Source organism: Galleria mellonella, unplaced genomic scaffold, assembly GCF_026898425.1.
Source record: "Galleria mellonella isolate WM207_F2 unplaced genomic scaffold, CSIRO_AGI_GalMel_v1 utg176, whole genome shotgun sequence".
Lineage (NCBI taxonomy): Eukaryota > Metazoa > Arthropoda > Insecta > Lepidoptera > Pyralidae > Galleria > Galleria mellonella.
The window spans coordinates 1,629,743-1,643,463 of record NW_026442019.1 but is presented as its reverse complement, the minus strand read 5'-3'; the positions used below and the strand labels follow the sequence as shown (position 1 = coordinate 1,643,463).

The 13,721-nt window shown below is 37.9% G+C and overlaps 1 protein-coding gene across 1 annotated transcript; it reads right to left on the bottom strand.

Annotated features, from left to right (window-relative positions):
- Window positions 1-657: 657 nt before the first annotated feature.
- Window positions 658-11,813, bottom strand: LOC113509382 (carboxylic ester hydrolase-like). The gene is made up of 11 exons (XM_052893492.1): window positions 11,612-11,813; window positions 10,424-10,605; window positions 9,682-9,821; window positions 7,459-7,601; window positions 6,818-7,003; window positions 5,732-5,922; window positions 4,671-4,839; window positions 3,558-3,777; window positions 3,024-3,133; window positions 2,147-2,282; window positions 658-907 (listed from the first exon to the last, which is right to left on the bottom strand). Exons 1-11 carry the CDS (start codon window positions 11,796-11,798, stop codon window positions 736-738), a joined length of 1,836 nt encoding a protein of 611 aa, XP_052749452.1. The 5' UTR covers window positions 11,799-11,813; the 3' UTR covers window positions 658-735.
- Between the last annotated feature and the right edge of the window lie 1,908 nt (window positions 11,814-13,721).

The following is a 13,721-nucleotide window of genomic DNA, read 5'->3' as shown; positions in this document are numbered from 1 at the left end:
CGAAACAGTATACTCTGTTATATCCATGGTACTGCTCATGTCTATAGGCGACGGTTACCACTTACCATCAGGTGGGCCGTCAGCTTGTTCGCCATTCTAAGTTGTATAAAAAAAAAAAACATTTTATAATAGTTGGAGAGTATAACGGAATTCTCAATTTTATGGTAAATAATAAATAAATAATTGTCTTGTAATAGTTAATAGCTTCCGTATATTTAGATAGAAATTGTGCCAAGAAAAAACAAAAAGAGAACAGTGACTGATAGAAAAAAAAATAAGCTGTATATGTGTATATATGTATGTATATGTTTGAATGTATGTGTTTATTTATGTATGTGTATATGACTATGCTGTCACAGATATTATTTTTTACAAATCTATTTTTTTTAACGCGCCACCTACCTATTCATGCTTTAATTCCTTCTACCCAAAGGTTGTCTGGAAGAGATTGCTTAGCAATAAGACCGCCTTTTGTACTACACTATACGTATTGAAAATTGTTCAACAAATCATGTTATGTTGGTGCAATAAAGTGTTAAATAAATAAAATAAAAATAGATATATTATTTTTATCAAAGAAATTTTGCAATCTTCAACAATACTATTACTAAAGATTATCCTATACATATGTGGGTAGTTTTAAAAGAACATAACTACTATCCAAATTAAATAGTGTTTATTGATTCTAATTAACCGAGTATAACAAAAGTTGGTTTTCTTTAATCAAACTGTACTTTAATATTCAACAGGGTACAGTTCTTCCCACACTTTGAACCTGTCCTCGAACATGTTCTCCTCGACTGTGAACTGTCGGTCGAACTTGAGGTACTTGCGCGCCGTCGGAGTCATGGCCGGCCACTGCAGTGTCGACAGCTCCGGCAGCTCGTTGCCGCGGGGATTTGGGTCGCTGAAAACAAACAATAAAATCAGACCAACTTACTAGAGAAAAACTATAAAAAAATTGTTTTTTTTTTTTGATGGGTGAAAATGGTATGGTAACCCCGCCTGCGCTAACGGGATACGCTGGCGGAGCACCAGTGAAGGGTGATAGATGAGAATGAAAGCAGGCCAGTTAGTCCATCATGATGAATTCATCAGGAATTAACCATGATAGTTTCCAGGGAGAACCGCGAGGTGGTCGACCTGGTTAGGTATATTGCTAGCAATGGGGTTCTCAGTCTCCATTACTAACAATCCCTTTCTCAAAAAAAAAAATGGTTTGCACGGGTACCACTGTGCCACCAGTGTTTCCCTCATTGAAATAGCTGTGCATACATAGCTGTGTTGCGATTTGAAGACTGGCATTTGACAGTGAAGTTACAGGACACATAGGTATAATAAGACCATAGACTTATAACATATTTTTTATATAAGTGTAACGTATGTCCAGAGATATCGAAATAAAAATGCAAGATTACTGTTACATTACAGCATGGGGTTCTTCAAAAGGGGGGGGTAAAGAGGTTTCTTCAGGGTCGGCAACGCGCGCGTAATGCCTCTGGTATTGCAAGCGTTCATAGGCTACGGTAACCGCTTACCATCAGGTGGGCCGTATCCTTGTTTGCCACCTCAGTGGTATAAAAAAAAACTTGTTTACTGGTCGGTTACAGACTGGATGACATTTTATTTCTTAGTTACCTTCAATAGTGTAACTTCATACCCTCAAATACTACAATAAGATTTCTTGTAACACAGGGGGCAAACGAGCATGCGGCTCACCTGATAGTAAGTGACTACCGCCGCCCATGGTCACCCACAACACCAACGGCATTGCAGGTGTGCTGCCGGCCTTTTAAAAAGGAATATACTCTTTTCTTGAAGGTTACGTTGTTGTATCGGTTCGGAAATATTGCTGCTGGAAGTTGATTCCAAAGAGTAGTTGTGAGTGGAAGTGAGTCTTCAAGAATAAAATGCATGAGGGAATCACAGTGCATTCTGCCTATAGTACTTATGTCTAAAAATGACGGTTACCACTTTCTATCAGGCGGGCCGTCAGCTTATTTGCTGTTTTAAGTATCATAAAAAGGTCCAAGGACAACCCAAAAATAGGGATAAAATATTGGGATACTATGTATATGTTGATTTACAACTACATGTTCAACTGTAAACAATCTGAATTAAGAAAACATGATTTCGAAATACTTACCCGTGTTTAGCAAAGGTGTACCATACTGCCGTCATCCGGTCGACCATTACGGAGTCCTTGCTGTCGCTCACTTGGATGGTCGGGAAGCGGTAGCTCAGCGTGAACAGGTAGATCAGGTCATCATGGTGGGAGGCGGCTGGCAAGAATATGATCACTTTGTAACTAAATAAATAACGTAGCTGGACAGGGGACACCTAATAGGAAGTTTATAGTCGATGCTCTTATAGGTACCTATAGGTTGTTAAAATTTTTTTTTAAGGGGTGATAATGAAATGGTAACACCACCCGCGCTATTGGTATACACCGGCGGGGCACCAGTGAAGGATGATAGGTGAGGATGAAGTGGGTCAGTTAGCCTATCGTGAGGAATTAAACAAGAATTGTTCACGATGGTTTCCAGGTGGAACCGCGTGGAGGTCGACCTAACGGGGCATTTTGCCAGGAATGAGGCTATCAAACTCTATTACTAACAATCCCTTTCCCCCCGCGGTTGTTAATAATAGCACTATACTACCATAAGTCTCTGGAATAGAATACCTGTTACACGGTGGCAAATGCAATCTGTATTTGGCACCGAGTAAGCTTATTTTCAGAAAAAAATTGTTTGATTATCTATTTAATTATCCATTAAAAAAAACCTTTATAAAGTGACGTGCTTACTCTTTGAGACTTGTTTTTTTTATTTTTGTTTTAATAGATAAATATGGTGTCTGCGCTATCGATTGACAGATGGAGATGAAAGTAGGTCAGTTAGCCCATCGTGACGAATTCAACAAGAATTATACACACACGGACAGGGTATATTGCTAGTAATAGGGCTATTTGACCCCATTACTAACAATCCCTTTCCGCCCCTTTGAGACTTGTTTGTACATACCTATAGATTTGTTGGTAACAGGATCCTCGTAGTGGCTGTGCGTGCCCACGTAGGCGAACTGATAGTAGTAGACCTTATGCGGCGAGTGGCGGCACATCAGGTTCACTAGCCTGATGACAAATCATGAAATAATTACATATTTACTTATTTATTTAAACTTGAATGCACAGTTATATAATATAAGTAAGTGTACATATGGCGGACTTAATATCTAATGGCGTTTTCTACCAGCTAACCATGAAGCAAGCGGAGAATTAAGTAGACGGTGCATTTACTACTAAAATATGTATACATCCATAAATAAATAAACACACACACACACGCACGCACACGCACACGCACACGCACACACACGCACACACACACACACACACACACACACATATATATATATATATATATATATATATATATATATATATATATATATAACACACACACACACACACACACACGCGCGCGAACCAACGACCACCGGAGGCAGCTTGAACAGGCGGCTGAACCACCATTACCAAGGTCGTTTTAATAACTCACCTGTGTACACCAAATCCTATAAGAGCATCTGCATACAACTTCCCAAGACCGTCTGCGCTCTCCTTATTTTCAGCTATTGGCTTGTCTCCAAGGTACGCCTGCCTGAGTTTTCTAGCCGAAGGTACAGCAGTCTCGTCCTTTGCTAGTTGAAAACTTATAGGGGCGTATTGGTCCCATTCTGAGTTCATGGTGTCACGAAGAGTTTTGTTTTGCACGACAGCTGTTAATAATAACATGATATACATATTTCATTGACATGGTGATTTTTTTTATACCACAAAGGTGGGAAACAAGCGTGCAGTCCGTCTGATGGTAATCGGTTATTACAGCACCATATATAGCTGAATCTAAGCACTGCTGAACATAAGCCTTCCCTAGGGGGGTTTTGCCAGTAGTTGCCACGCTTGGCAGGCGGATTGGCAACCGCAGTTAGGCTTTAAAGATGTTTAAACAGGAACGATGCTGCACATCTCTTTTCCTCCCTTTTGTATATAATATACTAATAATATATAAAGACATAATTTTTGTATAAGAGGGAGACTTTGTACAAAAGTCGATTGCTTGGGTACCTCTGTCCCATTCGTGTTTTTACCGTGAAACAGTTGTGTTTGCATGGCTGTGTTCCGGTTTGAAGGGTGGGATATGGCGTGAATTTACAGGGTTTTTTTTTTTTTTTATACTACTTAGAATGGCAAACAAGCATTCACCTGATGGAAAGTTTTTACCCATGACATAATAGTTGTGTTTGCATGGCTGTGTTATTCCTCTGTACCCAGTAAATTCACGAATCCTTCAAACCGGTTGTGCAAACACAACTGCTTCACGATATGGGACAGAGTGAATTTACAGGGTACAGAGGAATAACATCCGAGTCCTCAGGAATGGCAACGCATGGGGGGGTATCATGGGCAAAACAGTATACTCCAATATGTCCATGGTACTGCTCATGTCTATAGCCCGACGGTTACCACTTTCCATCAGGTGGTTCTAAAAAAAGGGTAAAAAGATTTCTTCAGCATTGGCAACGCTGGTATTGCAGACGTCCATAGGTCTCAGTGATAATTAAAAACTTGTTTACCAACCAGGCAAGTTTCTTTCAAGAATATAACTTACGAAAGGCTTTCCAGAAGAACTCGTCATGGGTTTGACTTATAATGTAAGGGACAGCATGCATCTTGCCCTGTCGGACGGCGTCGATGGGCCTCATGGTGAGGTACCGCTCCTGACCGAAGTCCCGCTCCACTACTGGCGACCATAGCAGGGTTGGGTCGTAAAATTGGTTCTGAAAGGAAATAGGCATATCATGGGCGAAACAGTATACTCTGTTATGTTCATGGTACTGCTCATGTCTATAGGCGACGCTTACCACTCTCCATCAGGTGGGCCGTCAGCTTGTTTGCCATTCTAAGTTGTATAAAAAAAAAAAGGTAAATTTTTATACAATCGGGAATCGTAAACGAGCATGATATTGTATTTATTCCGTGTTTCTTATTTATATCTACCGTTAACTGTCCACTGCTGAACATAAGCCTTCCCCAGAAGGGGGAGTTTTGCCAGTATTTGCCACGTTGGGTTGGCGGGTTGGCAACCGCAGTTATGCTTTGAAGATGTTTTAAAAGGAACGCTGCTGCCCATCCCTCGCCCTCCCTTAGTGGCCTCTTATGACATCCATGGGAAAGGAAGGGGTGGCCTACTCTATGCCGGTAGCACACGGCTACCACCTCTTGGCGGTTTAATACTACAATTAATTATCATGGAATTAAGCATCATTTTATTCCAAATACAGTGAACGCTCTATATAAGTAACTCATTTGAACCAATTTCAATAAAAAAAAAATCTTTTTGAGAAAAATTGCTTATAGGGGAAAAAGGAGTATAAAAATACTTATCGTGTGGAAAATATTTTCACTTATTTCTTTTACTAACTAAGCTGAGTGGAATGAATAAAATATAAAGAATGTTGCTCATAGAGAGGTTGCTTATATAGAGCGTTCATTCTATCTATTTTTACCATTTGGGGCCATACATATTATAAAAATGAACGTGTTTCTTATAGTTCTTCGCAACAAAAAACTTTCCAAAAATACAGTAGAGTTTTTGAGTAAGTCTAATTAAATAAGGTTTGTTTTGACTTTGTATATAAAATATAAAACCGTTTAAAAACGAACGCTTACAAAGAATCCAACAAGCGAATCCCCTATTTCTCTGAATGGTTTCGTTTTCAGACAGTCGATGATCGCTTTGGAGTTACTCGTTGGACATCCCACCAGCTCGGCCTGCTTCACTGCCAAGGAGTATAGGTCATGTCGGTCAGGTAACTGGTTGATTGGAGAACCACTGATGGATATGGCGCGGTGGAATAAGCCTGTAAATGTTGATATATTATTAGATTATTAATATCGCAAATCACCACATGGAGTACTGCTGTCACTTATGGGCGGGAGCACCTAAATACCAGTTTGAACCTTTCGACTCGTTGCAACGACGAGCTATGAGAATTGTCGATGATCCCAGGCTCACAAGTGGTATCGAATCCTTATGTCTTAGGAGAGATTTTATCTCACTCTGCGTGTTCTACCGCTTGTACAACGGATTGTGACCAGAGGAATTGTTGCCCACAGCCACTTTCTACCATCGTACGGCTCGCTATCGACAGGGAGTTCATCCTCATGTCCTACAGCCTTAATGGCCACGTACTGCGCGGTTTAAGAGATGTTTCTTCCCACGAACACTCAGTTTATGAAATGAGCTCCCTGCCGAGGTTTTCCCAAGAGCCTACAGCATGGGGTTCTTCAAAAGGGGGGTAAAGAGGTTTCTTCAGGATCGGCAACGAACGCGTAATACCTCTGGTATTGCAGGTGTTCATAGGCTACGGTAACCACTTACCATCAGGTGGACCGTATGCTTGCCACCTCAGTGGTATAAAAAAAAGATAGTATAAGTAATAATTAAAGTAATAATTAAAGAATCAAAAAACTTCTTTTAAAAACAAACTTTTATTATTTGTTAATAGAATGAACTAAAAAGATAAAAATAGCACCTTCCAGCTCCATCATCAGACCCTGGTTACCATCTAGTATCAAAGTACTCGTCAATACGAATCAAATGAGCCCAAACTTGATGGGTTACGTCGTTTAATTACGAAGTTCCTGTGGCCACCTTCCAGCTCCATCATCAAATCAGCTCTATGTCATAATAATATTGCTTTGTCATCCGATCGTTTTTAAGCAAGATGTACGTTCAAGGGTGGGTTAAAATACCTTTTGTCATCGGTGAGAGCATATGCAGCATAACACTGAAGGAGCCAGCGCTGCAACCAGCGATGGTGACCAGCCCCGGGTCCCCACCGAATGCCCGGATGTTCTTCTGGACCCAACGTAGAGCTACAACCTGGTCTTTGTAGCCATTATTGCCGGGAGCCAGCGCGTCGCCGGTGCTGAGGAATCCTGGTGAAGAAAAATAAATAGAATCCTTACTAATACAATATATATATATATATATATATATATTTTTATTTTAACCTGTTACCAAACTCAGGGGACTAGGTATCTTAAGAGAGTTTCATCCCAACCATCTGGACGAGTGGCTGTCTTCCACCGTGCGTTTTTCAAGGCTTTTTATTCCACGCACAAATACTCTTTGGAATCAACTTCCAGCAGCAGTATTTCCGAACCGATACGACAACATAACCTTCACGAAAAGAGCATATTCCTTTTTAAAAGGCCGGTAGCACACCTGCAATGCCGCTGGTGTTGTGGGTGATCATGGGCGGCGGTAGTCACTTACCATCAGGTGAGCCGCATGCTCGTTTGCCCCCTGTGTTGTAAAAAAATAATATAAAAAAAGAGAGGTTTATCCTCATCCAGTAGTGGAAAGATAATGATGATAAATTTTTATTTACCAAGCGATCCGAGTCGGTAGTTGATGGTGACCAGTACGATGTCTCTGTCCAGGAGGTAATGGGGACCGGCGAGGTCGCTGCGACCAGTCATGGAGTAGAACCCGCCTGCGTGAATGAAGAATATCACAGGCAGGGGTTTGGTACTGTAAGAAGACCCATAATGATAGTTTAGTATGTACGAGTGGAGAGTTGTAAGATCTTTTCCATGGTTCTGTTCTCCTAGTACTTTATAACTTTTAATAACTGTGCTGTAAACGAAATAATTAGAAAAAAATAAAACCTAATTATGTATACATATGATGAGACGGGATGATGACCATGTGACTAAAAGAGAGAAATAAAAGAAGGAAAGACGTACCATGACCGACCACCAATGACATGGTTGCAAACAATAAAGAACGACATGTAATGTTCAAACGCGAGCGAACAGGCAACCCATAACCGTACGGTGTGACGCAGGACTACTAGGAGAGCAGCAGACCTCAAATAAACTAGGATAATAGTCAAGAGATAGAAGAACCAGACCAGAGGGAGACTTTGTACAAAAGTCGATTGCTTGGGTACCTCTGTCCTATTCGTGTTTCAACCGTGAAGCAGCTGTGTTTGCATGGCTGTGTTTCGGTTTGAAGGGTGGGATATGGCGTGAATTTACTGGGTACAGAGGAATAACACCCGAGTCCTCAGGAATGGCAACGCATGGGGGGTATCATGAGCGAAACAGTATACTCTGTTATGTCCATGGTACTGCTCATGTCTATAGGCGACGGTTACCACTTTCCATCAGGTGGGCCGTCAGCTTGTTTGCCATTCTAAGTTGTATAAAAAAAAGAAGTACTTAATTATTTATACAGTTTGTTTTAAATATAAATTCAAGCTCCCGTAGCTGATTTCTATTATTTTAAATTACACGGTACTTGCGTGTATTCAATAATTTTTAATCGAGGTTAGACTTGGGTCACGTACGACAGTAATGTAATCTTGTACGAAATGAAATTAATTTTCTTTTTTCAATTACCTACTTATAAAAAAATTTATTAATGGGGACATTAGTTCCCATTGCAAGTTTGGACTCAATACATAGTCTAACATGGACCCGGTATCAGACAGAACCTGCGCTATTGTTAAACACTTTCATTTCTGCCAAACTTGTTCCAGAGAGAAGGAGCTGTCAGTTATGTTTTTTGTTATTCCGGCCTCTACAATGTTTGTAGCAAATAAATTTCATTTCACTTCATTTAATAAATTTTATTTCATTTCTGGGGACCATCGTCGATGATTATTAATGAATTAGTCATGATTGACTTAAGATTTGACTTTTTTTTTTAATTCGATTTACGCTGGCGGAGTACTAGGAAATTATGAGAAGTGAGGATGAAGCCTGCGGCCAGCTAGCGGGGATATCATTCCATTATTCTAATTTAAATATTTAATTTGCAATTAGGTCTTTATGTGCATCATATTCTATTAGTGTTGTATTAACACGAAGGAAAGACAAGAATTCATGCGCCACTTTAACTTGAATAAATTTAATGTTGGTCTTATTCAATCTATGTTAGCTGAACTTAAACCAGAAATTTTTTAACATCTCTGTAAATTATTGATGCCAATTAATTCTTCTCTTTCCGCGTCTACGGAAAATAGATAATGTTTTGTTTGAGAAATCAGTTCAGGGTACAATAGGACTGATATACCTGAAGAAGGTAAAAGCCCTTAAAATAATATAAAAAAAAAACATTGTTACAGAGGGACAGAGGTACCCATTATCATATCATTAATTATTCATTAACTTTATCTGCATAAATATCACATTCTGTAACTTATAACGCACAATGAGATTCTTACGAATACGTATTCACTTAGAGTGCAATAGAAAATATATGTCTTTATTCCATCAATCATAAATTATTTTCATTATTTATTATTAAAATACATACATACATATCTGTCACGCCTGTCTCCCATTAGGGTAGGCAGAAACAATGGAACGCCAAATGCTTCGATTCAAACAAACATCTTTCGCTTCCTTCACATTCATCGATCTTTTCATACACGCTCGCCGGTTACGGATACTTTTAATTTGGCCCTTCTTCAGCACGTTGCCTATTTGGTCGACATACGTCCGTCTAGGGCGGCCCCTACCGACATCTCCATTCATTCTTGCTCCATAAATCTCTTTCGTAATTCTTCTTTCATCCATCCTCTCCAAATGAATTATTAAAATACCTGTTATTATTCGGTGTGTAGACGTTGATAGTGAGACAGTCCTCGTCGATGTAGTAGGTGGGTGGTACTGGTAGAGGACACGCTGGACCTTCCTTGCTTGCGTCCACCTCTTTTTTGTAATGAAGAATGGGTACTGGGGGCTGCGGAGGAGAATTGTCAATGTTGCTAGTCATATTTCATCATCATTATTAAATTTAAGGGTTGGATATACATTTCTTATTGATTAAAAACTACATTCAATCGCAGGAGTCTTGAACAGACAGTTTCTATAGAAAGCGCCCGTTCACGAGTATGACGGATGAGTCAGCCATCGTTGGGTTTAACCATATTATTGGGAGCCCAATGACCCGGCCCACCACGCCACCTCCAGTCTGGGTATTAGAGTGAGCATGATTTGTTTCAAGATACGCGATTATGTCAGAAATAGCGATATAAAATAGAATTTAAAATTAACTTGGTATCTTCCATTTATTTTAATGGGTGATAATGGGATAGTAACCCCGCCTGCATTATCAGTATACGCTGATGGAGCACCAGTGAGGGATAATAGGTAACGATGAGAGCAGGTCATTTAGCCCATCGTGACGAATGTCACTAGAATCAACAACGATGGTTTCTAGAGGGAACCGCATGGAGGCCAACCTGATAAGGTGTATTACAAGCAATAGGTCAGTTAGACCCCATTACTAACAATCCCTTTCCCCCCAGTATCTTCAATTAGGCTTTACAAATAAATAAGCACCTTAAATCTCAACTCCCCCACAGGTGGTTCAGCGTATCTGATGCCGCGGTAAGCTTGGAACGGACGTCCACGGCGCGTCTCCATCCAGGACCCTCGAATGGGGCCCGCCGGGGTCACAGTCAGGGGACCTTCCTCTGTTGATTGTCTCCTTGGTCCGGTCGATTCGTCATTTTGTAGCGATCCTGTTGATAAATAAGTAATAACTATTTAGTGTGAGAACTTAAAGTGATAAGATATAATTATTGTGGTGAATTATTTACAATGTAGGTATGTTTATTTAATTAATTCGTTTGTATACCATTTATATATATATATATATATATATATATATATATATATATATATATATATATATATACCAGTAGTTGCCACGTTTGGCAGGCGGGTTGGCAACCGCAGTTAGTTTTTATAAATATTTTAAGAGGGACGCTGCTACCCAACTCTCCACCATAAGCTCCTTTAGTCACCTCTTACATATATATTATATTATTTATATATAATACAATACAATTTTTTTTTGTGTTAAATTGGTCGACAAAAAAATCAATTGTTACATTGATTTAAAACACAGGGCGAAAACATATTTTCGTAATCTTATATTTTAATAAAAAAATTAATTTTGATTTGTATGAATTTAATTGTTAATTTAGGTGTGCCATAAATGACTCAAATAAATTATTTATCTATCTGGAAGAGATCTCTTTTATAGATAAGTTCGCCTTTGCTAACATTGTTATTAATTTATTGTTGTTACTGTATGTTTTAGTGCATTTATATATATATATATATATATATATATATATATATATATATAATTTGAGATTGTATTCCACGACAAAAAAATCAATTGTTACATTGATTTAAAAATTAAATTAATAAATTAATTTTGATTGAATTTCTGAGTGACCAATTTGATTTAAAAAAGAAAGAGGTTTGCAAATTTGGTTATATTTTTTTTATATTAGCTACTTCATAACTCCGTCGGTTCTAAATCGATTCAGATATATATTTTTTTTTAATCTGAAAGGATATACTTACAGATAAGTCCAATGGAGACATTATTAAAAACAATTCGGTAGTTTAGTTTTAAAGTCCGAATAACTGTTTTTTTTTTAAATTACTTCTATTTTATGTATATATATTGGGTTTTTTGTGGGACACAATTTTTAACTGTCATTATTTACAAACCTGTTGATGTGTCTGCATTTTCGACTTTCCTCTGGCACGCTAACGTTTGACCGACAACAAAAAAGATTAGTAATGTTTTGAACAACATTTTCCTCGAGTGACCGCGTGCTACTGAGGCGGAGCGGTGACTTATATTGCTTATATATGTATTACCTCGTAATACACTTAAGTACATATGTTTAGGCATGTAGCGGTGTGGATAATCCTTACTAATATAATAAATAAGGAAATCAGTTTGTTTGCTACCTCTTACCGTCTTAACGACTGAACCGATCGCTATGAAGTTTTGTATACACGTACGTATATAAGTGTATGAGATAAACAAGGACATAGGCTATTTTTTATCTCGATCAATGAACATATACCGGTCAATGCGGACGAAGTCGCAGACAAAAATTAGTATTTTAAACTTTTTAGACAGCCAATTTTAATTTTTTTTTTATGCAACTTAGAATTGCAAACAAGCTGACGGCCCACCTAATGGAAAGTGGTAACCGTCACCTATAGACATGAGCAGTACCATGGACATAACAGAGTATACTGTTTCGCCCATGATACCCCCCATGCGTTGCCATTCCTGAGGACTTAGGTGTTATTCCTCTGTACCCAGTAAATTTTAGCTTTAATAATTGATGGAGAAGGACATTGTTATAAAATTACGGTACTCCTAAATTCAATCCTCAAGATATTATAGTACGTATTGGGTGACACAGTATATACTGTGTTGTCAATAACTGCTGTTGATGCTATTAGGCGACGAATATTACTTCCTACCAGGTGGGCTTGTTTGTTATTGCAAATTTGCATAAAAAAACTCCATAAAAAAAATGAAAGAACAATTACACGTTTAACTGATTAATTTATTCACGCCTGTGACTGTTTTTACGAGATAAGGTATAATTTTAAATTGTTTACCAAATTTCACTTATCTTTACAATATGAAGTCATTTATTATGTTCATTTAAATATAAAAAAAAATCGTGCAACAGAAAGTAAACCGTTCATGAAATTAGTTTTGGAATATCCATTAATTAGATAAATAGATAGATAGATAATTTATTTGCATTACTTACAACACATAAATAACAACAGACATAGTTAGAAATATACAAAAAAAGAGAGATAAAATATATATATATACATACAAAAAAGAAGAAACTTACATAAAAGAAGTAACATAATTTTATAATAATGAAGTATCTACGCGAACTTAAGAAGGTTTGTGGAGAGGAGTGGCAATATTTAATTATTATTAAAACAATAATTGTATTCCGCGACTCCGCCCGCGTGAATCCGTATATAATGTTTCCTATGTATAGATATATACAACATCTATGTGCTGCTCCAATACCGATATAGGTTAAGTATGATTTTTGTTTAAAAACGTGGTTAGAAATGAGTTAAAAAATTAAATGCGCTGTATTTTCTAGTGAGTTCATAAAGAAGGAGATTCTCAAATTGATCGTAATATTTTAATGTTCGTTGTATTAGAAATAGTCTGAGATAAAATAAATAAACATTATTAGTGTCAATACATCCGATCAAAAAAATAAAAACTATCGAAACTATTTTTTTTGGAAAATTATTTTTTCATCTTTTACCTCTTTATTAATAGATATATTTATAAATTTTTATTTCAAGCTCTTTTATTCGAAGTTGCGCCGAAGAGGTTTTCGTTTTTAAAACACGAATTGATAGACATTACAAGTGTTGTACAAAATCTGAAGGTTATTATTTTTATTCTGATTGTGTATCTAGTGTTTTTATATACCAATGTCTTACTGTAATAAACAATAGGTTTTTTTTTTATGGGTGAAAATGGTATGGTAACCCCGCCCGCGCTAACGGGATACGCTGGCGGAGCACCAGTGAAGGGTGATAGATGAGAATGAAAACAGGCCAGTTAGCCCATTATTCAGATGAATTCATCATGACGGGCTAACTGGCCGGTATATTGCTAGCAATGGGATTCTCAGTCTCCATTACTAACAATCCCTTTCCCCCCTCAAATAAACAATAGTTAGGTATATGTATCAATTACATGAATTAAACGAAGCGACTGGTGACGCATTGGATTTTCTATTGTTCGTAATAGATGCACTTATGAGGA

Excerpts from the sequence above, each read along its gene's own strand:
- LOC113509382 (XM_052893492.1), bottom strand. The coding sequence starts at position 11,798 with ATGCCTAAACATATGTACTTAAGTGTATTACGAGGTAATACATATATA. Across the intron at positions 9,822-10,423 it reads TGGGGGAGTTGAGATTTAAG|CCCCCAGTACCCATTCTTCA; the intron begins GTGCTTATTTAT and ends TCTCCTCCGCAG. Across the intron at positions 3,778-4,670 it reads GTTCTTCTGGAAAGCCTTTC|CTGTCGTGCAAAACAAAACT; the intron begins GTAAGTTATATT and ends TATTATTAACAG.